The sequence below is a fragment of the Nilaparvata lugens genome, chromosome 2 (assembly GCF_014356525.2).
Source record: "Nilaparvata lugens isolate BPH chromosome 2, ASM1435652v1, whole genome shotgun sequence".
Taxonomy (NCBI): Eukaryota; Metazoa; Arthropoda; class Insecta; order Hemiptera; family Delphacidae; genus Nilaparvata; species Nilaparvata lugens.
The window spans coordinates 81677931-81702855 of NC_052505.1; the positions used below are offsets into that span (position 1 = coordinate 81677931).

At 33.6% G+C, this 24925-nt stretch overlaps 1 protein-coding gene across 15 annotated transcripts in view; it reads right to left on the reverse strand.

The window, feature by feature from the left end:
* LOC111064036 (zinc finger protein 664) overlaps positions 1 to 24925 on the reverse strand; it is a 36345-nt gene that overhangs the window by 7850 nt on the left and 3570 nt on the right. For 3 of the 15 annotated variants that reach the window (XM_039421901.1, XM_039421902.1, XM_039421898.1), the window contains 5 exons: positions 21333 to 21446; positions 18604 to 18717; positions 13784 to 13898; positions 8604 to 8704; positions 2104 to 4938 (listed from right to left, as the gene is read on the reverse strand). In XM_039421901.1, coding sequence (XP_039277835.1) covers positions 3898 to 4938; positions 8604 to 8704; positions 13784 to 13898; positions 18604 to 18717; positions 21333 to 21446 — 1485 coding nt within the window. In that variant the 3' untranslated portion in view covers positions 2104 to 3897. The other 12 variants (XM_039421903.1, XM_039421911.1, XM_039421899.1 and 9 more) reach the window with 9 other exon arrangements.

The following is a 24925-nucleotide window of genomic DNA, read 5'->3' on the forward strand; positions in this document are numbered from 1 at the left end:
GTAGTCTTTGGAAGAAACTACAGCTGAAATACTTTTTTTGATACGTATCATCGTTTTTCAATTACAGTATTATAAGAATTATTCAAAGTTGCAATTTCAAAAAAAGTTGTTCACAATAAGAAGGTTAGAACCAAAGAAGAGGTAGAGTTTGTAATCTAAAAATATTGTACGTGGTAGAACCCACTACAACGTCCATTTTCCTCAATTGTTTCACATTGTATTTTCATGTGGTATTCTAGAAAGTGAATATGAGATAGCTATTCTCTTTCTATCGAAATTGTTTTTATTGAATATAACAGGAATTATTATAAAATAAGTGAAATAATAAACAGGAATAAATTGTAGAAATAAAAAATATATTGAAATTCAAAAACCCTTTTTAATTTCAAATTATTATGGGGGTTATTCATTCACTCATTCATGTGTAATAAGTAAATTTATTATAAGTAATAAATGTAGAAAGTATTTGTTCAATTCTCTAATTACTTACAAAGATGAAAGAAACTAGAATACAAACAAAAAAGAAATATGAGATCTACTTACAAAAATGAGCAAGCCTTTCTTTTTGTTCACATTCTTGAAACATATATATTTACAGTATAGCCTATATTCTAATAGAATAAGATTCTTGTGCAGATTTATTTTAGTTTGTAAGTTGTAATAGCAATAAAGGAAATTTACGATTTCTAATATTCTTGTTACATTTCATTTATTTATTTCCAATCACTCAATTACACACACTCTGTGTGTAAAAATTTATGCATCCTGTATAGGATCATTTAATGCAAAATTCAGTTGTTCTTTCATCACTCATTCTAATCCTGGGATAATCTTATAGAGTGTCACAAAACCAAGGTCGTTAATACAAACATTGATGAACCAGTCACCCTTTGAGATACTATTCATAATAATAATTGATTAATTTATTTGAGATAATTTTCGAATACCAATTGATTGACAGACATTACTTCAAGTAAATTATTTTCAAGCGAAAAAGAGTGATCTAGTAGTTATTTATAATTTTTGAAGTGACATTGGATTTTTTTTTCATTGATTTTTATTGTTAGCTCCATTTGAAGCTATTCTTCCAATAAGCTATTTCTTGTTTGAGGATTTGTTTCAATATATTCATAGTTTTTCAGGTTTGATTAATTCACTGTTTCCATCTATTTTAATAAACTATTCTGTCTCGAAGCAAGAGATCATTACACTATATGACACATTATTTTAATGTAGTCTTTGGAAGAAACTACAGCTGAAATACTTTTTTTGATACGTATAATCGTTTTTCAATTACAGTATTATAAGAATTGAGTTGTATAAGAAAAAAGTTGTTCACAATAAGAAGGTTAGAACCAAAGAAGAGGTAGAGTTTGTAATCTAAAAATATTGTACGTGGTAGAACCCACTACAACGTCCATTTTCCTCAATTGTTTGAGGAAACAAAGAAAACATACCACATTGTATTTTCATGTGGTATTCTAGAAAGTGAATATAAGATAGCTATTCTCTTTCTATCGAAATTGTTTTTATTGAATATAACAGGAATTATTATAAAATAGGTGAAATAATAAACAGGAATAAATTTTAGAAATAAAAAATAATTATATTGAAATTCAAAAACCCTTTTTAATTTTAAATTATTATGGGGGTTATTCATTCACTCTTTCATGTGTAATAAGTAATTTATTATAAGTAATAAATGTAGAAAGTATTTGGTCAATTCTCTAATTACTTACAAAGATGAAAGAATCTAGAATACAAACAAAAAAGAAATATAAGATCTACTTACAAAAATGAGCAACCCTTCTTTTTGTTCACATTCTTGAAACATATATATTTACAGTATAGCCTATATTCTAACAGAATAAGATTCTTGTGCAGATTTATTTAAGTTTGTAAGTTGTAATAGCAATAAAGGAAATTTACGATTTCTAATATTCTTGTTACATCTCATTTATTTATTTCAAATCACTCAATTACACACACTCTGTGTGAAAATTTATGTATCCTGTATAGGATCATTTAATGCAAAATTCAGTTGTTCTTTCATCACTCATTCTAATCCTGGGATAATCTTATAGAGTGTCACAAAACCAAGGTTGTTAATACAAATATTGATGAACCAGTCACCCTTTGAGATACTATTCATAATAATAATTGATTAATTGATTTGAGATAATTTTCGAATACCAATTGATTGACAGACATTACTTCAAGTAAATTATTTTCAAGCGAAAAAGAGTGATCTAGTAGTTATTTATAATTTTGAAAAACATTTACGAGAGGAAGAAGTATATAAAAGGGGAAAAGACAGAAATTTCAAAAAATCAGTTCAAAAAAATGGAAATCTGTTATGAATATCTTGACAAAGCTCGGTTTGAACTCAACAACATAAAAACGTGGACTTATCATAGTCCAAACAATAAATCTAGTAAAATAACATGGGCTGGGGAAGAACCAAGAATCAGTGTCCAATTTAACTTTGAAATGGACAATTGAGTAAATCCGGTAGTTTGAATTACTTCTCACAAATTTCACCTTATTCAATTGATCTATGTTATTTTATTAATGCAATAATACTGACCAGTTATTAACTATTAGACTTAACATAAAATCTCCTAAAAATAGATATTTTGTGACTGTTTTACCCCTGTGCCCTTCTAATTAATATTTTATAAATCATTTAAAAATTTTTAATAAAACTTCAAATCTTTGAAAGGAGGAAAAAACTCTAAAAGCTGAAGTTTCCAGGCAGTAAGCTCCTAAATTTACTATGCAATTTTACTTTCTTGGTAAAAATATTGTGAATCAATGCATTGACTTGCTGCCATGATCTATCTTTTAAAACTCCATTTTTTCTAATAATTTGTTCGCATAATAGCTTTCCTGGAGTCTTCTTTTGTTCAATAAAGTTGGCAAACTGTTTTATTACCACTTCTTTCCCACAATCCAACCAACGCACTCTCGCTTTCAGTTGCCGACTTTGAAATTTTCCTTTAATTTAAGATTCACTGTAGCTGTCACTGTCAGAAGAATAATTTTTATTATATTCATAAGAAGGATCATTAGAATGTTCCGGTTCTGGTGTTTTGTCCCCGTTATCAGCTTTAGGTTCAGTGATACCATTTTTCTTCTCTATTATTTCACCCCAGGTACCATCCATTTCCGGTTCTGGTGTTTTGTCCCTGTTATCAGCTTCAGTATTACAATTTTTCTTCATTATTTCATCCCAGGTACCATCCAGCTTCAATAGTTTCTGACCAACTTGCCCCCTCTGCATGGCCTGAATAGGAAATCTATAATTTTTCTTATGAATCTCTGATGTATGACCGAGATGCTGACATATTTTTTCTGTGAATTCTGGATTACCAAATACTTGGGATTTTGTAGCAATAAGCCAGTTGCTGTCAAGAAATTGGGTTTCAATAGTTTACATGTAGTCCTAAGTTCTCTTAATATTTTAGAACCATCAAAAGGGTTCAAGGTGTAAACCCTAGCAAACAAAAGTGGGTTTTCAGGAGGTATTTGTAATGTTGAACAACTAATATGAAGATTGATTGAGTTTTCCATTGATTTGGTTAATAATATTGGAACACTGCGCAAAAGTTTCCCGGGTACCATAAAACTGAGACTTCAGGCAATGCCATTCTTTCATCTTCAGTTAGAGAATCCAATACATCAGGTGTTGGACATTCATTCTGAGGTCGATTTAAGAAGTGACTTAATTCTGAACGTGCTACTTCCCCAGGCCTTCGTCTGTTAAGTAGAATGATGTGAGCTATAGTACACTTGCATAACTTTTCATAATTATTAGCATCAACATCTTGAGAGAGTTCATTATAATAATCTACTTCCATTGCTTTTACTGAATCTGTCATATGTTTTATGTCGCAATCATCTGGCATTTTTATTGGGGTTAGTGAGGTTTGTTTCTTCCTTGTTTTTTCTGCATATGTAATATTTCCATTTGTTTTTGAAAAGCTGAAGAAACTCACTGGTTTCAGTTTTTATGGCCTCTTTAGTGGCTCTGGATAATTTATCTGAGAGAATGGCAGTATCTGATTTTAACTTAGCCCCCTCTTGAATAACATATGCCAATCTAGCTGGCATGCCTATTACTTTAACAGCACCAGTTGATTCATCAAACCCACTGAGTTTCTGTGCAGCTTCCATTACTAAGCAAAAGTGTTTTGGTTTAAAGCAATCAATCAAATTCTTTATTGCAGGATCCTTTCGGCAATACAAGAGTAATGCTGATGCATCACGCATTTTCCTACTTGCATTATATTCATCTCTTTTGTCCATATGATTTTTTAAAAACTGGGATCCAATTGATTTGATGAGAGTATCATTCATTGCCACTAAAGAGATCTCGTCTTTTTTCATCATAGAGAATATCTTCTTTACCAACTCTTCATCTTCCACAGAGGATGGGAAAATTGTAGTACTAAATGCCTTCAAAACATGATTCCTACAATCTTTCACATTATTACTAGCCTTTGAAGAGTCAAACAGAGGCAATGAGTTAGTATTTACTTCTGCATCTGCTAAGATCTTCTTAGGACACTTTGACTCATGCCGATAGAAAGTCTTTCTTGAAAATGCTCCCAGGCAATGAACACAATGGACATATTTGTGGTAGGCTACTTCTTTTTTAGTCGTATCAGGTCTTCTTATGGGAAGAATTTCAGATTTTGATTCAATATTTGAGTTGTAGAGATAATTACCACGATTTCTCAATTCATCAAATATTGCTTGACGTTTTCGTTTCCTTTCTTTAAGGTCAGGGTCACATTCAGATAAAAAGTCAATTACTTCTTTTTCCAAAGGATGGTGCCGCAACTGATGTCTCCTAAAATTAGACACAAGTGTTCGGCAGAATATGCAGAAATTTCTCCTGTTCCAGTTTCTTAATGTTCGCTTGGTTTTTACATTCTGAAACACAAAAACAAAGTAACATTTCATTATAGGAGTGATGTATGTTGCATGGTACTTGAGTTCAAAGCTATTTTAGGTTAGTAGTATTAATGACAATACACTATTGTATGGTATGCTGTGTACATGCAAAGCATTTTTTATTTTGTGTACATGAAACATGTCTTGTGTGGGATGCTTAATTCTGCCATTATTTATTAAAATTCAACAGATAGTGGTTTATTTGTTGTTTAAAAAAAAATAACTGGGAGAAAAACTTTAGGCCAAGTAAATCTCTGTTTAACACTGAGTTTGAACTCCAAGTTAACACTAAGGTTAGGCTTAATAATGAGAATCTACTGTGATATTGTAACTTGAAAACATAAAAATGTGTCAAAAAATTTTCAATAGAAATATGATGAATATATAGCTGAGTAAGTATTCATGAATAAACGTATCTTATACATTCGATTGGGAAGCGGTGTCCCAGTGATAGCAGGTGGTCTAATCGTTGAGATTGTATTGGATATGAGACAACGCCTATCACTCCCGTTGTAACGGTGACCACTTGAAGGGCCAGCTTTTCTGAAACAATTTATGAGCTTGAAAAAAATCGCTTCCCGGTGGTTCCTAACTCACCTAAAAATGTAGGTCCTTCCATCTCTCATCATAATAATCCTTCCCATTACCCAAGCACAAGCCTAGAGCTTATGTGGGCATCATACCAAGCAAAAAAAAACAAAAAAAAAAAATGAAGTAGCCCGAGTGCCAACTGAGTAACCTTATTGAGCAGATGTGGTTAGAAAACAAGCGTGTGACACTTACTTTGTGTAAGTATACTGCAACTGTACAAAAAATTATGTCATAGAATAGAAACAGTAGATAAAATGTTGATATAAATACCTAGACTCTATTGAGTGAATTTTCTCCAGCAAAATTCAAACTCTTTCTTGCTCAAGACATGTCGACAACTCTCATGTCGACAAGGAAATTCTCAACTTCTTCAAAGTTTTTATCAACTTCTTCATCTCGGGGATTGTACTAAATCCATTTCCTGCTTTATTCACAATGAATAAAGGGGACCTCTACTCATCACTACATCATCTCGGGGATTGTACTAAATCCATTTCCTGCTTTATTCACGTTGGATAAAGGGGATCTCTACTCATCAAATTCATCATCTTGTGGAGTCTACTTCCAATCCTGTCCTAACGCGGTTAAGGAAGGGTCCTTCTGCTTACCATATTCATGGGAATATTCTACTCTTCGAGGTCTTCTGTCCAAGTCACACGCCGAACGTCTGCCGTAGCCAACTTCACTTCTGAGAAGCATTGAGCTGTATCCACTGTACCAGATACTGGGAAATACCATTCAGGTCAAGTTTTTAATTCTTTTTATTCATGTATTTAAGTCTTTAATAAGGATTCATTCATTCCCTTTTTCAATCACTTGTTCAACCTTTACTATTTATGTTATGTTATGTCCTCCAGTTTGAGATCTTAATCATAACTTGTCAAGTACAGTCTACATACAAGTATTTTTGACTATTGAATGATTTTTTCTATTCCCGGCTTTGTCAACTTTTTCTATTCCTGGCTTTGTCAACTCAATATCATTGATTATCTTGTCTAGTCCATGATAAATGACTAAACATGAACAAATGTATTCTTTAACTCTTGATTGACCTATGTCAAGTTGTTAGGTTGCTTAATATTTTTGTAACCTCACTTTCATTTTATTGTTTTTATTATCTTCAAGTATTCAACTTGAGTTACTTCTTAATAATCAATTCTTAGTTATTTTTCTATATTTTTGGATCTGCACTTGAAGTTTAGGTGTAATTTCAGTTTTGAAATTTCATATCTTTATCCCATTGTTTTACATTTTTAGGCTAGCTATTAACCTAGCTTTTTCTCTTTTTTACTTTCCTTCAAAATCACATTTCTTTAATTACCATTTGGAATATCTGTGTTTCAATAATGAAACTTCAAATTTGTACACTTCATAATTATTATTAATTCACTCCAGATTGTTTTAGGTTCACAGACAAACATTTGTTTAATCCTGGTTATTGATACGGTATACTATTTTCAATAATTTTTCTATTAAATTAATTTATTTTTCTTAGCTTCAACCTTTAAATTTTCCAAATTCCTGTAATAATTTTTTATTTTTCCATTATTTCAATATTTTAAACTTCATTGTTTTCTTGGTCTGACATCAGATATAATAATTGTCAACATTTTAGAAATTGTGGATTCATGTTTCAATTTAATAGCACTCTTAAAATATTTTGCACTTTACCTTTGTTCTCTAGGAAATTCTTATAAAATTTCTATTATTTGTTGTTGGTTATTGTTTTAATTGCAATATCATTCATAGCCTATATATGTTTTTGATCATCTATTGTAATTAATTCCACCTGACTTATATTTTTACCTTTTTCAATAATTATCTTTTGAGCATTAAAATTGCTTATTCAACTACTTTGGTGTTGACAATCTTTTTTCCTTTTATCTACAATCCCCTGAGCTGCCAAAGGTGCCATCTAACCTTTTGCATGGACAAGCCATTGGCCAAGGCAAGTTCATGCACAAGGGTGCACCAGTATTTATTATATTGATTTTTCCTGTCCATCTATTCTAATAATTAGCCTTTCAATCATTTTCTCTATCTTCATTCATTTATACAGTCCACTAGTTTTGGGCAGAAAATTCAATAATGCATTTTTAATGAGAAGTTCATGAATTTCGTTCAAGTACGAAATTGGAATGATGAATATGCAGTATATAACTTTTTATATGATCACCACTTATGAAATTCTAACATGGAATGTGTTATTATTTATATGAATGGGCATAATTAATTGTTATTTTGATGTTATACTTGGGGAAAAGCCCTACCAACAGGAGCCATAAACTGCAATATTGCTTCAGCAATACAGGCCGAATCAGTGAGGGTCTCATACAGAGTGATGCATTGTATGGGAACCATTCAATAAGTTGGAAACTTTTGTAGATTTAATACTGTGACTTTCAAGATATAATAATATAACAAGACTACAGTATGTATGATACAAGACTTTCAAGAGTGAGGCGGCATTGTATGGGAACCCTTTAATAAGTTGGAAACTTTTGTAGATATAATACTGTGACTTTCAAATTATTGATCCAATGTCCAATGCTTCACATTATGACATAAATATGAGTTTTAACCCCTTCGAAGGGGGTGGCTTAGAGGTTGTACTTAGCTTAAATATTTTAGATGTAAACACACCCATTGTGTTTAAGATACATGATACTTGTAACCAAAATGGCGGCTGATTGAAGTTTTATATTTTAAAGAAATGATTGGCAGAGTAGTGGAAATTGGAACAAAATTTTTTGAACTGATAAGGGGATATATTTGAAAAACGTTCTATTTATTTAGTAATAATATATATTTAGTAATGTAATTTAGTAATATATATAACAGAAGACACTTTAAAGTTTGTAATATAAATTAAAACAGGAGACACGATATAAATAGATTGAAAACACTTAAAAACTTACATTAGAAATGGGGGAAATTTTCGGAGACTGTGTCTCCTTTCTCAACCGAGAAGACTGCCTTATATATATATATATATATATACTGCATAGTGATTCATAAGTGAATCTATTATTGAAAGCTATTGTTTCACTTACAAATTTGTGATCTGAGCTCTGGTTCTGGTATTGTCTTCTTGCATTACTGCCCAGTACTTCCAAACGGACCAGTCTGACATAAGCAGTGGGCAAAGTTGTCTCTGAAACATAAGCCAATATCAACATGGCTCTTGAGGTAAGGAAGAGGGCATAAAGCACATAAAATAGTCAGTACAAAGTGAGATAATATTTATCATAAATAGTCCAGTCAATATAGACTTGAAAAAAGGGGGCGTGCTAGCAATTTATATTGTAGTTCTGATTTTTTAATATATTGTTTGGATACATAAGAGAAGTCCAGAACTAATTTTTTCATGCAAAATTTCCTTGTGCTAGATACAGAGTGCCACTCAAAAACCACATATTTTCGGTTTATTTTACAGTTTTCAGCTATTTCTGTCAAATCCTGATATCCGACAGAAGAATTCGCTTTTGCCTTTCTTTAGAGCATGAAATTCTTGATAAATGAGATCATGCGGAACCCTCTATCTTCAATGAGTACTGAGTTAAAATTTTTCAAAAATGAGTGAAATTTTGAGAAATAAAACAATTTTGATGAATCTGAGTTTTTGATCAACCTTACATGATATGTACCACATCACTTTTACAACACAGAAAGTTATATTATTCTAATTAGATGATGCGTTATGTTGATGTACTATGAAGAAAGATGTTGATTCGCCATCGAATTGTCGTTTTTCTTTAGGGATACTTTTGAATATAATTTAAATTAAAAATAGAAATCTGAGTACCCTTTTTAAAATGCTTTAGTTACGACATTATTCGGCTATATAATGCCATTATAAAATATCATACTAAAATAATGATAATTATCCGTGACTAAATAATTTTAAAAAGGGTACTCAGATTTCTATTTTTAATATCATTTATATAAAGAAAGATTATTTATTTGTTTGGAGATAATATTTTATTCGGAGGAGGCAAAGTAGGAGGCAAGATCATAAAATAAGAGTACTGAGTATCTCACAGCTCAAGCAATTTCATTAATTTTTGCTAATTTCAATTTTCACCAATCAGCCTGAATCCTAAATCACCAATTAGAGGTTAATAGGTTGAGTACTGACGATGCAACAGCTTATTTTACAAGAGATGTCGGAAATCTTACACAAACCATACTTTTCCAACTCGAAATACTTCTTCTTCAACTCGAAAAACGTTTTTCTAGACTCAGAAAGGTGGAAAATAGTTATCTAGAGGTGGAAGGTAGTACACCATATAAGGAGAGATAATTACTGACATCAAATAATATGATAATTTTGTTGCACTTTTCACTTGTAAATAAATCAGCTATAATGTATCATTTTTATTATTTGTTCCTCTACCTATAAAGTAAATGTCAAAACTAATTGAATATAATACTTCTATTATCATCAATTATCATCATAAGGAGATTCTTAATGTCAGCACCTAAACTTCTATTCTGGCATATTATTTCTCGGGTTGAGCAACAATCCTTCTCTGACGGTGTTACCAATCCATCAATGGGAGCTGTGATTTCGACTCGTGGCTCTTCCACATTGGGTAATGGGACCCTCTTGAATGAAACTCCTGTCTGCAATGAGGGGGAAAAGGACTTTAACATGACAGGTGACACTGATACAGCTAATACAGCTGCTGAAGAAGCAATGGGACCCTCTTGAATGAAACTCCTGTCTGCAATGAGGGGGAAAAGGACTTTAACATGACAGGTGACACTGATACAGCTAATACAGCTGCAAGAGATACCTTTTTAGTGAGGTGGTTGAAGGGCGGTGTGAAAGCATGATATCGGTTAGGGTTAGTGATTTTCGAAGGTCTCGGAGAAATAAGGATTGTCTAAGACGTGGGGTTGATTTAAACAATATTATTGACATTCCTTATCAGAGGATGAATAGTACTTCTAGGAGGGAAAAACATATTCTCCTACACTTGAATTCTCAGGGATTTGAGAACAAGCTTATGGATTTTGACTTAACTTTAAAAACACTAAATTTGGCTCCCGAGGTAATTAGCATAAGTGAGCACTGGTTGAAGGATATAAATTTTGATTGTGTTGGGGCATTATCTTCTTATACAGTGGCATCGATTTATTGCAGGACAACCAAGATAAGAGGTGGGGTCTGTCTTTTGGTGAGGAGAGGATTGAGGGCAACTGTAAGAGACGATATTAATTTGATGGCCATAGAAAGCTCTTTTGAATGCACTGCCATAGAAGTGAGTTTTTCTGGAGGTGATAGGGAAAATGTATTTTTATTTATAGGTATATATAGATCGCCAAATAGTGACTTTGATGAGTTTATTGGAAAATTTGAGCAGCTCTTGAGTAAGATATCAAAAGAAAAGATGAAGTGGATATTGATAAGTGGGGATTTTAATAAAGACCTATTGAGAAACAACACAAGAACTAGAACATTTCTAGATTCTTTGGTGATAAAAGTATTTGCTCCGATTTTGCAAGAACCTACTCGTTTTTGCGCAACAACAGCCACGGCCATAGACAATATAATTACAAACATGGACGTTGGTCTCTTTAAAGGCAGGGTTATGGAATTAGGTATATCTGATCATACTGCACACATCATTTCCTTGGATAAAGCTCTGGCTTTTGGTAGCAACAAGTCTCATACAGTTGGTAGGAATTTCTGTGAAAGTAATGTTAACGTTTTTGTCAATTCCCTGTCAAAATTATCATGGAATAATTTTTTTCCACCTCATCTTGTAATGATAGTTATAAAGAATTCATCTCCATTGTGAGATCTGCTTTTTTGGAGTCCTTTCCTTTATCAAGTAGGGTGAGTAATTTAAAAAGTAAGAAATCTTGGATGAGCGCTGGTCTTCGTGTTTCCTGTGCTAGAAAGCGAGAACTGATCATAATGGCCAAGGAAATAGATTCTCCCCAGTTTCGTGCGTATGTCAAAAAGTACCTATCAGTTTACAGGAAAACATTAAGAGCAGCAAGGCGTATGTTCACATGCAAACTGGTTGGAGATTCAGATAACCAGATAAAAACAACTTGGAACATTATAAAGAGGGAAAAAATTAAGGAAAACCCAAAGAATTCACCATCCGAAATTATTTTGCAGGGTAATTGCATTACTGATCCGAAACTGATAGGTTCAAGTTTCAACAATTTCTTCAAGTCTGTCCCACTTAATTTGTCCACTGGTGTCTCAGTGAGCTCTGCTATTGTCTCTATGAATAATAATTGTTGTAACTCAATTCATAAACGTTTCAGATTCTCTTCAGTTTCAGAAAACTTTGTTTTCAAGACCATTATGTCACTTAAATCCGGTTCGTCTGCAGGGTGGGATGAGTTGAGTGGTACAGTATTAAAAAGGCTTGCATCTATAATTACTCCGGTACTAACTTATATAATAAATTTATCTCTATCATCTGGTGTTTTTCCTGATTGGCTCAAATTTACAAATGTCACACCGGCACTAAAGAGTGGAGATAATAGAAATATGGCTAATTTCAGACCTATTAATATACCTCCTATTGTGTCAAAAGTTTCCGAGAAAGCAGTGTTTGAACAAGTTAATGCATATTTTGAAAATAATAAGTTATTCTGCAATGAGCAATATGGTTTTAGAAGAGGTAGGTCGACAAAGAATGCCATATTTGAGTGTATTGAGGAGGTTCTAAGGGCCTTGATGGCTCTCAATCTGCATTCAGAATGTTCTGTGATTTGTCAAGAGCCTTCGACTGCATGAATCATTAATTGCTACTGCAGAAGCTTCGTTTTTATGGGTTTGGGGTCACTGAAATAAGTTGATTTGAATCCTACTTGATGTGTAGATATCACCAAGTGCGTATGAATATGGAAACTGGTGTGCATTTTTCGAACTGGGAGAAAGCCCCTCATTGCGGAGTGCCACAGGGATCTGTTCTTGGGCCACTTCTGTTCAATATATTTATTAATGACCTACCGAAAATCATACAGGAGAAATCTATCCTCTATGCAGATGATTTCACAATTATTGTCAGAGAGAAGAATTGTTCCACTGCTCATCTCACATTACAAGGAATTAGGGAGAAATTAAATATTTGGTTTAGAAATAATGTTTTGGTTTTGAACCCTGTGAAAACAAAAATTGTTCACTTTAGGATAAGAAGGAATGATAGCGATGGTGTGCACGCTGGTGGGGGTGATGGGGTGAAAATGTAGACTCAGCTAAGTTTTTTGGCTTGCTTGTGCAACATAATTTGGAATGGGAAGGCTACCTACAGAAATTACAGCAAAGACTCTGTCGTGCTATTTACGCCATTCGCACAGTTTTAACAATTACAAATTTATAGACAGGGCTTTTACTATACCATGGATACTTCCTTTCAATTATAAGGTATGGCATAAATTTTTGGGGCTCCTCCACTGGCGCATTAAACATTTTTAAAATCCAAAAAAGAGTGATTAGGAATTTAACTGGGAGGAGAGACTCCTGCAGGCACATATTTCGCAGACTCAACCTATTAACCCTTCCGGCTTTAGGCTATATATGGTTGACATTTTAATGTACATGAAAAGAAATAGTGAGATAATTGCTGACAACCATCCCATTCACAGGTTTCCTCAGCGTAACAACAATCTTTATTTGCCCAAGCACAGACTTACCGCCTATGAGAAGGGAGCCTTATATTCAGGCATAAAAATATATAACTTTTTGAAAAACGATTTGAAAATGGAGACTAATTTGAAAGTATTCAAAAATAAAATAAGTGATATACTATTAAAGAGTTGTCCCTATAGTGTTGAAGAGGGAATGAGGTCCTTGTCTGGTAGTTTAGACGTATAGGTTTTAAGAAAATTAATTTATTGGAAAATGTATTAAATAAAACCAATCGTGTATGTGAAAAATATATGTAATTGACAGGTGGCATGTTGTGTGAGTTTTAGTGAAGCTCACATATACACAACTAAGCGCCATGAATAACAATAATAATAATAATAATTAACATTGGTTTGCTATGCTTGTCAGTGATCAGGCAAAACTGATAGCTCTATCCTTTTTGAGCAACACACGTTTACCATCACCTCTTCTTCAGAGTAGTTCTCTGCAATTTTTCTAGGATCTCACAGTATATTTCAGAGCTGATCAATTTCGTGAACTGTCCTTTCAATTATCACAATTCACTTTTTTATCAAAATGCAGTAAAAAAACATTGCCTGGAAATCAACTAACCTTTGCTTACTGTCCTTTCGTTTTCTTTATAATTTCCTTCTCTCATACCTTCTTCTTCATTAGAGTGTGCTTCCTCCTTTTTAACAGTTAGTGAACTGCCAGGGTTGGATGAGACCTGCAAATATACAATAGGATAAAATCAGATCATGCACACTTGAAACATACAAACAAACATACATGCACACTGCTACTTACATTAATTAGTTTTTTTGGGTACATGAAAAAGAGTAATCAGTGGTCTTGGACCCAATGGGCCATATGAATAAAGTTGAGCATTTGCTCATACTTCTAAAATATGGAGCATTTGCTTCATTTTCTATGAATAAACTTGAGCAAAACCTTTTGCTCATACTCATCAAAAAATAAGTTTGAGCGTTTGCTCAAAAGTAAAAGCTTTTGCTCAAAATTGTATCAATAAACTAGAGCATTTTCTCAACTTTCGAAGCAAATGTTCCAAAAAAGGTGAGTCTAGTCTAGAGCAGCTTATCACCTTTTGCTCATAGTAAAATGGCTCAACTAATTCGTATGAGGAAGAGGAAACCATACCAGATACTATCACAACCAATAGTGTAGAATTATAAAACTCTTTTTAGATTCAACCATGATATATATCACCATTATTCCTACAAAAGAATAAATACAAAAGCTACCTGTTATAAAGATAGCCATCACAAAATAGGAAATAGGCATTTAAGAATATGAGAGTTTAGACGATTATAAGAAGGCTATTGATATTATAAGAATATGCTGAAGATTATTACAGAGATGACATTTTTTCACGCTATTATTTCAAAATTCTAAACTCAACTAACCTAAAACTGTATTCATAAATAGAAAACAGAGCAGACGACGCAAACACAAGCGGTGCCCCTGCATATTTAGCGCTTCCGTGAGCTATAAATACAAATTAAGGCTACAAAAGCGAATCAGCTGATGAAAAATCTTTAAAATACGTGAGCATTTGCTCCAGAGTTCAGGAGCATAAAGTAAGAGTATAAGGTAGAGCTTATTCATATAAAAATGAGCAAATGCTTTTACTTCTACCTTTTGCTCATGAGCAAAACCTTATGCTCCATGCTCTTGCTCATGAGCATTTGCTTTTGTTTTATTCATATGGGCCATTGTGTCTCAAAGAGATGCATTAATAATTTTTGCTCCAAGCAGAGAAAAAGTCTACTTACAGAAAATTGGTGCTTTGAATTCCTGAATAATAAGCTGCAATACATTTAAATAGCAATGCATACTTCATGGGCTAGCTACTAAGCTCAACATTTTTAGAGACTAGAAAGCAACTTTCTATTTAACAACACTGTCTCCAAATCCATTGACAGTTGTCATGTAGGCTATAAAATCGGAAAAAATATTTGGATAATATAATAGACAACAGACCAATAAAAATTTTGATTATCGTTTCATACCTGAAAAACTTTTTGATTATCGTTTCATACCTGAAAAACTATCACAAAGTTACACGATTATCGAATTGAACAGCTTAATTTTTTCAATTGATCAAAAAATTCTATAGCCTATAATAATGGAATGCAAATTTAATATGCAGTGAGGACACAAAAAGTAATAGTGTGTACAGATTACATCATAAATGAGTACAGTACCTATAAGTTTTGCTTTTGCATAGTTTTAGACAAAGGTTTGGTTTTTCTTAAATATGAAAGCCAAAACAAATGCTTCTGTCATTATGGAAAAATGCTCAATTCAATTCAAAATTCTTTATTCTTTAAAATGCACTATATAATAAAATTTAATAGTATTATTATTACAAGAATACCCCTACAAGACTATACTTATGTATGTAGGGGTGAGTTCCAGGTTACCTACTGGATCTAGATCTATTGTGTTTTATCAATTATGGCCTGAAATGGCCTGCATGATTTTCTAGTACAGAAATAACTACATTTCACTAACTTGATAGCTAAATAAAACACTTCAATAACATATCATAATACCAAAACATATGGTACTGTAAATTATAGTTTTGAATCCATAACAAAGATAAATGAAATTTATCAGACTCTGGGCGTGGAAGGTATGGCATTAAAGTGGATTACAACTTATCTATCTAACAGAAAACAAGCGGTCTCTGTGAGGCATACTAGTATGGGTGGCTTGACTAAACAATATATTTCTAAAACCTTGGATGTTTCAAGTGCAGGAGTCCCTCAAGGTTCGAATTTGGGGCCAGTGCTATTTCTTCTCTATGTAAATGACCTATCATAATCAATTACGGAAGGAAGGATATGGGTGTTTGCTGATGATGTAAGCCACCTGATCCAGGATCAAACTGACGAACAGCTTAGAAATAGAACACAAAGAGGAGTGCAACAAATGCAGGAATGGTGCGCAAGTAATCAATTATTACTAAATAGAGGCAAACAAATATAGTTCAGTTCTACAATCGAAATAAACCTGACCACTCACCACTGCTTAAACTGGACGGCGGTAGTATTCTAGTATATGAATCCACAAAATACCTAGGAATCACAATAAATGGCAACCTTCGATGTCATTAGCATATTGAAAATGTATCAGTTAAATTGACTTCAATTTGCTATATGATTCGTAGAGTTTTACCTATTGTGGACAATGACATCTTGATGAAGGTTTACTACGGATGCTTCAGCAGTATTATGGCATAGCAGTGTGGGGTGGAAGCTCACTGGCCAAAAGAATTTTTCTATTACAAAAGTGTATCGTACGAACAATTTGTAGAGCACCATACCTAGCACATTGTAAACCGCTGTTCCAACAATTAATTAAATATATTGACTTTGCCAGCAACGTTCATTCTGGAATCGGCCATGATGGTGAAAAGGAAACCTGAATTGTTTATGAGGAATGGGGATCAGCATAACACTCGCCAAACACGGATGATCCACATGGAGCAGGTAACATCAACCCTAGCCAGGAACGGACCTAAATACTTACTTACTCCTCGGCTCTACAACCCATTGAGGGTCTTGGCCTCCCGCAGTATGCCTCTCCATTCGTCCCGATTTTGAGCTTTCCTTCTCCATCCTCTGATACCCATCTGCCTCAAGTCATTCTCCACGTCGTCAATCCAACGCATTCTTGGTCTTCCCCTCAGTCTTCTTCCTCCAGGATTCATTCTGTGGACTTTCTTTGCGCTCCTTGAGTCATCCATGCGCTCCACATGTCCTAACCAACCTAGACGTCTCATTTTTATTTCAACTACAATGTCTGGGTTGTTGTAGAGCTCTCGCAACTCTTGGTTAGTGCGGATCTTCCACTCTCCATCACTATAGGTGGGTCCGTAGATTTTTCGGAGGATCTTTCTTTCCCAGACATTGAGTATGGTCTCGTCCCTCTGAGTAAGTACCCAGGTTTCTGCACCATATAGTACGGCTGGTCTTATGACAGTGTTGTAAACTTGCACTTTTAGCCTTCTTGAGATAAGTCGGGAATTGATAAAAGTTTTTAAAGCTTAATAACATCTATTCCCAGCTGATACTTTAGCTTTGATATCTATTGGGACTTCGTTTTTTGTGTTATTACAGCTCCCAGATATTTGAATTCCTCAACCTTCTCAAAACTACTGTCTCCAAACACAAAACGTCTTTCATTCCCTTGGTATTTTTTCTACTATTGTGCATATATTTTGTCTTATTATTATTAATTTTGAGACCTGTTTGCTCAGATCCAGTCTTAAGTTGGTCAAATCCTTCCAGTAGGGCTCTTTTATTTCTTGCTAGTAGGACCACATCATCTGCGTATGCCATGTATTGTAGAGTCCTATCCATGATGGTTCCATTTGGGTTAACTGTCAAACTCCATATAACCTTTTCCAAACTAATATTGAATAGCATGGCCGATAATACATCTCCTTGTCTAAGTCCATTACTTGCCAAGAAACTGTTAGACAGGCTTCCCTGGATCTTTACTCTGTACTTTGTACCTTTCAAAGTCATTCTCACTAATCTTGTAAGTTTGCCAGGTATACCGAATTCAATCATACTTGCTAACAGACTATTCCTTTTCACACTATCAAATGCTTGCTTATAATCTATGTATAATTGGTGCAAATCAATATTATACTCATAGCATTTTTCCAAAATTGTACGGATAGTGAATATATGGTCTGTGCATGATCGGTTTGGTTTGGTTTGCCAACACTCGCCAAACACGGATGATCCACATGGAGCAGGTAACATCAACCCTAGCCAGGAACGGACCTAAATTCCTCATCACAAAAATGTACAACAAAGTTCCGGCTAGCATTAGAAGCATAGAGAGAGAGGACAGATTCAAGAAAGCATTCAAGAGCTATCTGTTAGCCAATCCATACTACTCGGTAGAAGAATATCTACAGAGTGACAACCACGACGCAGCAGCGTTTCCAGTGGGATAACTACAAGTATCAAGTAAGTAAGTATCAAGTGAGTGATTCTAGAGTTCAAAAAAATATTACTCACTGCCTTATTTCATTGCACTGGACGAATTCCAAATACTATTGAATTCCAATAAATAAGTGCTACTGGAATAGATAAACTTCTAAATTTCAAATAATACTTGGAAATATTTAAAAATAGGGAAAAAATTTGGCTTTGTTGTCGCTCTGATAAGCTATCTATAAGTTAAATTACGCCCCACGCGCCTGCTATTTCCTTTGAAAGGGTGACCACTTTAAAAGCTGAACTCCTCTAAATAGCCTACTATTTATGAGTTTGAAAATCGCTTCCCGGTGGTTTGAAACCCACCTAAAGCTGTACGTCCACATATCTCTCATTATTATCACACAAGCATAGAATAATTCATGTGAGCATCAACCTCAGCCAAAAAGTTACCTGTTCATCAACCAAATCTCCCGGCTTTCCAAGCCAGGACATGGTGTAGTCGGTATCAATCTCTTTCTTGATGGCTGACATGTCTACATCCTTGTCTCTTGGCTCACACTTCACCTGCAAAGAATGAGGATACTGGTTTAATGAAGCATAGTAGGCTAACCATCTTCAGGATAGACAATCACCAGGGTGCAGGGTGTGAGTTATGAGCAAGTAAAGAATGCATAGTAGGTACCGGTACAGAAACAACTAAATAAAGCAGTATGATGGCTGCACTTTAGTATATTGGCCGCGGAATCTAGCATTGAGATCTACATAGATCGATAGAGGAGATCAAGACGAGATCAACCATGTATAACATTGTTGTCGATTTCCAAGGATTAGCTGAAAAAACATGGCAGAAAGTTCAAAATTCTTATATCAATTTTTATTTTTAATAATTTTATAATAGCTACAATATGTTTAAAACTAGTGCAATCTTATGTAAAATTTGACGAGGAATCCAATGAAACAAATTTCAGGTTTGTAACTTCAGTAGTTTTTGAGATATTGCAAAAAATGTGGGAAAAAGTGCAATTTTTTTGTTAAAAGAGGTGAACCTGTTTGCATGGTGATTGATAGGTATTTTAAACTATTGGATCTAGTAGAATGATAAATACTAAAGAAAAAATGTCCAGTCACTTGATTGCTTAAACTCAAAATTGTTCGAGATATTTGGGCAAATAAAAATATTGCAACTCCATTTTTTGCTACCTAGGGAGAACTTAGGTTAGAAAAAACTTAGATTGGGTAGAGCTTAGGTTAGAAAAAAGCTTAGGTTAGGAAAAGCTTAGATTAGGAAAAGCTTAGGTTAGGAAAAACTTAGGTTAGGGAAAGCAACGTTTGAGAAAAGCTTGGGTTAGGGGAAGCTTAGGTTGGGAAAGGCTTAGATTAGGGAAAGCTTAGGTTAGGAGAAGCTAGGGTCAGGAAAAGCTTAGGTTAGGGAAATCTTAGTTTAGGAAAAGCTTATATCAGGAAAAAAGCTTAGGTTGGGAAAAGCTTAGATTAGGAAAAGCTGAGGTTAGGAAAAAGCTCAGATTGGGAAAAAGCTAAGGTTGGGAAAAGCTTAGGTTAGGGGGAGCTGGGTCTAAGAAAAGCTTAAGTCAGGGAAAGATGGGTTAGGAAAACTTGCATTAGAAAGAGCTCAACTTAGGAAAAGCTTAGGTTAGGAATAAGCGTAGGTTGGGAAAAGCTTTGATTAGGAAAAGCTAAGGTTAGGAAAAGCATAGGTTAGGTAAGAGCTAAGGTTGGGAAAAGCTTAGGTTAGAGGAAGATGGGTCTGGGGAAAGCTTGGGTTGGGAAAAGTTTGGATTAGAAAAAGCTCAAGTTGGGGGAATCTGGGTCTAAGAAAAGCTTAGGTTGGGGAAAGCTTGGGTTAGGAAAACGTAGATAAGGAAAAGCTTGAGTTAGGTAAAGCTTAGGTTAGGGGAAGCTGGGTTTGGGAAAAGCTTAGGTTGGTGAATGCTTGGGTTAGGAAAAGCTCAGATTAGAAAAAGTTTAGGTTAGGAAAAAATTAGGTTAGAGATAACTGGGTCTGGGATAAACTTAGGTTAGGAAAAGCTTAGGTAAGGTAAAGCTTTGATTAGTAATAGCTTAGGTTCGGGGAAGCTCGGTCTGAGAAAAGCTTAGGTTGGGGGAGCTTGGGTAAGTAAAACTTAGATTAGGAAAAATCGAAGGTTAGGAAAAGCTAAGATTGGGAAAAGCTTAGGTTAGGGGAAGCTACGTTTGAGAAAAGCTTAGGCTAGGGGGAGCTTAGGTTAGCAAAAGCTTAGATTGGGGAAAATCTAAGGTTAGGAAATGCTTAGGTTAGGAAAAAAGGTAAGATTGGGAAAACCTTAGGTTACGAAAAGCTTACATTGGGAAAAGCTTGATTTAATTCAATTATTTTTACAATCTTTTAAAGCTTCTGAATTGCATTGAAAGCTGAAAAAATGTGATCCTAAATATCGGTCTGCACTATGCCTATGCAAACATTGAACTCTTCTAAAGCTAAAATACTACGTTTTCTTGTATTTTTTCCAAATATCTTAATAATCTATAAAATTTTCTAACCTCAAATCTATTTTAATGAATTCCCTGCAAAAATCCCAATGAGATTTAGCCAATTTAGTAGTCACTAAAAGTAGTAAAAAATTAAATATGAGAATTGAAGAGTATTGAGTGTGCAATTTTTTATTTATTTTCCCAAATATCTCGAACAATTTTGAGATTTGGCTATCAAGTTACTAAACATTTTTCCTTTAAAATTTATGATTCTACTAAATCTAATAGTTTAAAATACCTATTGATCGTCAAGAAAACAAGTTAACCTTTTTAAAGCAAAAAATTTGCATTTTTTGCAATATCTCACTACTGAAGTTACGAACCTGAAATTAGTTTCATTGGATTCCTCGTCAAATTTTACATAAGATTGTACTAGTTTAAAACATATTGAAGCCATAAAAAAAATTATTAAAAATAAAAATTGATATAAACATTTTGAACTTTCCGCCATGTTTTTTCAGCTAATCCTTGGAAATTGACAACAATGTTATACATGATTGATCTCGTCTTGACCTCCTCTATCGATCTATGTAGGTCTCAATGCTAGATTCCGCGGCTTATAAACTAAAGTGCCCCACAACTGAAGTGTCATTATTATCACACAAGCATAGAATAATTCATGGGAGCATCAACCTCAGCCAAAAAGTTACCTGCTTATCAACCAAATCTTCCTGCTTTCCAAGCCAGGGCATGATGTAGTCGGTATCAATCTCTTTCTTGATGGCTGACTTGTCTACATCCTTGTCTCTTGGCTCACACTTCACCTGCAAAGAATGAGGATACTGGTTAAATGAATCATAGTAGGCTAATCATCTTCAGTATAGAGAATCACCAGGGTGCAGGGTGTGAGTTATGAGCAAGTAAAGAATGCATAGTAGGTACCGGTACAGAAACAACTAAATAAAGCAGTATGATATGGAGAAGAATACTTTGAGATTGATTTGAATTTTCACTTCATAATCATATATTTTATGAAAACTAAAATTCTCAGGAAACTAGTCTTCGTTTTTAAAATCAACTCAAAAGTTGATAAACTAAAAATTAGGGAAAATTGACCAATGCAAACGTAGTTTAACCTCCAAAGTTCTTCAAAGCTAATTAGAATCAGAAGTTGCTAAAAAAATTGTTTCCTCAAAGATTAAACAGCATAACCTACAACAAGCTGTGTAACGTGAATGTACCTGTTTTTGAATTAGGCCATACTGATTTTTAGGTTATGTAATTTTATTGTAATTCAATGGTTATACCATTCAAGTAGGCTACTTACTGACTTCATTTTAGCGCATATCCTATGCGTACTAAGATTGGAAATTTTATATTCAAATCGGTATAAGACTAAAATAAACCAACAAATTATGATAAATAAACTAAGCAAAGACCTTAAAGAGATGCATCTTCAAGGCCTTTGAAACTAAGTATAAAACAGTTAATTTGTGTTTTCGTAACGGGCAGACGACAGAATTCACTTTAAATTAACATTTGTTCTATGGTAGTGTTCACCCATCGGCAGAAAGTTGAGCAGAAAAAAAGAACTGTTCAAATCAGAGACGAACTGTCGTTCATTTCGCCGTTCATTTTAAGGTCTATCATCACAATGCTATTTTTCTTCGACCGATCACTGCTCGTGAACCGTTTTGTCGAAAAAGAACTAATATCGGGATTCTGTCGACGGGAACAGACAGCTTCGAAATATTTTTCTGCTCTGATCACGTGACACCGGCAGAAGAATCTTTCTCTGGATCAGACGCCATGTTCTTTTTAACCTCAATCTTTAATTTTTGGATGGTTTGTTTTGATATATTATTTTGCTGTTGGTTGTCAGATTTCGGATTGCTACTATTATACTGTGAAATTAATTTGTAGTAGAAAATTGAGGTATAAAATATTTCCATTGGTTTCTTTATTCTTATAATTTCTACAAGAGAAATTGAAAATGGATTTACAACCGAAAGGCGTAAAATTCGTTATAAATTTGATGCGACAGTTCAAAGTTTTGTACTTTCCAGACCTGCACAACGAATTACCTATTTGAAAAATAGAAAATGGTTAAAAATTGCTGATGTGATAGAGGATTCAAGTAAGTAGACTTAAATTTCTCATAATAAAGTAGGCTAGATCTACCGTACACAATTTAATATAATTTTTATAAGTAGCCTACCAGCATGTTTACAATTTTTATTCAGGTAGTCTACTTTAGTAGGCCTTTAATAACCTAGTCTCTAGGTCTAAATTGCTATCTTTTTCGTTTTCAAGAAGTTAGAAGTTGACGAATTTTTATTTATTTATTTGAAGTATAACTTCTAGTATTTAATAATAATGTAAAGCCTAGACTAGCCAGTTTGTGTATGGTAGAGAATTATCACAAGAAAGAGAGAAATCTAATCAACTATTTAGATTTAAACTCATTCAAGCTTGCTTGATTAAATTAACATGAAATGATCAGATTCAAAACATTATTCAACCAAGATAACATTTTGAATTTTACATGATAAGATAAGATAGCATTTCATGCTAACAATCTTTTACACTTTCATTGAGTTGGCCTAATCACAAAATACATTTTTATAATGCAGCTAGTAGTTTTCACAAACCGATTTATTGAAAATAACATCTCATTTTTTAAACTTTATATAGGCGATGTCATTTTATACAGTTTCACATTTTTTTAAAAAGTTTATCCACTTCGATGTTTTATTATCGATCTGATGTTAGTTATTCAATTAGTAAGACATAAAGCTATGGTATGTGACTAAAATAATTAAAAAACTGACTGAATTTTGAAATCATTAATAGCTTACAGTATACAATATTTCAAAACAACGTGAAACCACATGAGATCAAGATGGACAGTTGAGAAGAGTGTTTAAAAAACAATGTATTCACTTATCATTCAGGGAATAGAGCTGTTCATAATATTTGGGATTCCTTCCATAAAGAAATAATTTATGTAACAGAATCTAATAATGTGATAACATTAAATACATAATTTGATGTTAAAATGTTATCACATTATTAGATTTTGTTACATAAATTATTTCTTTATGGAAGGAATCCCAAATATTATGAACAGCTCTATTCCCTGAATGATAAGTGAATACATTGTTTTTAAAACAATCTTCTCAACTGTCCATCTTGATCTTGAGTGAATTTTGAACTTTATGAATGACCATACATTAGAACTATGAATAGATGACTTCAAAAATTCACTCAGCAAGTGCTGGTAGAAAACACTGAATAATAGCTTTAATGACAGTGATTCCACCTTTTAAAATTTATGATTGAATTCATGAAATACCTGCATTATTTTGAGAGATTTATGTATTTACAGTTTGGTATTTATTTTCAAATCACTTAGTTCTACTTATAATGTTGTAGATAATCATCATTTCAGATTAAGCAATTAATTTATTGATTATTCCCATTTGTTTCATTAAACTTGTTTCTCTGAATGTAGAACTAATAATTACTTCATGCAGTACATTTTGGAAGAGTTTAGTAAACCAAACGGTTGAGAAGTAGGCCTACTGACCACAGAAATAAATGAATTGTTCATGGTATCCAAAAATATGTTGTTCACCAACAAGTTCTTTTGACCTTGGGGCACACTGATTAATCCCAATTCCTGCATGGAGATTTATTTATTTATTCAATCAATCATTCAGAATTACACAACTTACAATTGTTCAACCCACCAACATCGTTTGTTAAGTTTTATTTTCGATTTATTATATAAGTCATTAAAATAAAATTATACAGGGGGAGCTGGGTCTAAGAAAAGCTCAAGTCAGGGAAAGATGGGTTAGGAAAACTTGCATTAGAAAAAGCTCAACTTAGGAAAAGCTTAGGTTAGGAATAAGCTTAGGTTGGGAAAAGCTTTGATTAGGAAAAGCTAAGGTTAGGAAAAGCATAGGTTAGGTAAGAGCTAAGGTTAGGAAAAGCTTAGGTTAGGGGAAGATGGGTCTGGGGAAAGCTTGGGTTACGAAAAGTTTGGATAAGAAAAAGCTCAAGTTAGAAGAAGCTTAGGTTAGGGGAAGCTGGGTCTAAGAAAAGCTTAGGTTGGGGAAAGCTTGGGTTAGGAAAACGTAGATAAGGAAAAGCTTAGGTTAAGAAAAAGTTGAGGTTGGGAAAAGCTTGGGTTAGGTAAAGCTTAGGGTAGGGGAAGCTGGGTTTGGGAAAAGCTTAGGTTGGTGAAAGCTTGGGTTAGGAAAAGCTCAGATTAGAAAAAGTTTAGGTTAGGAAAAAA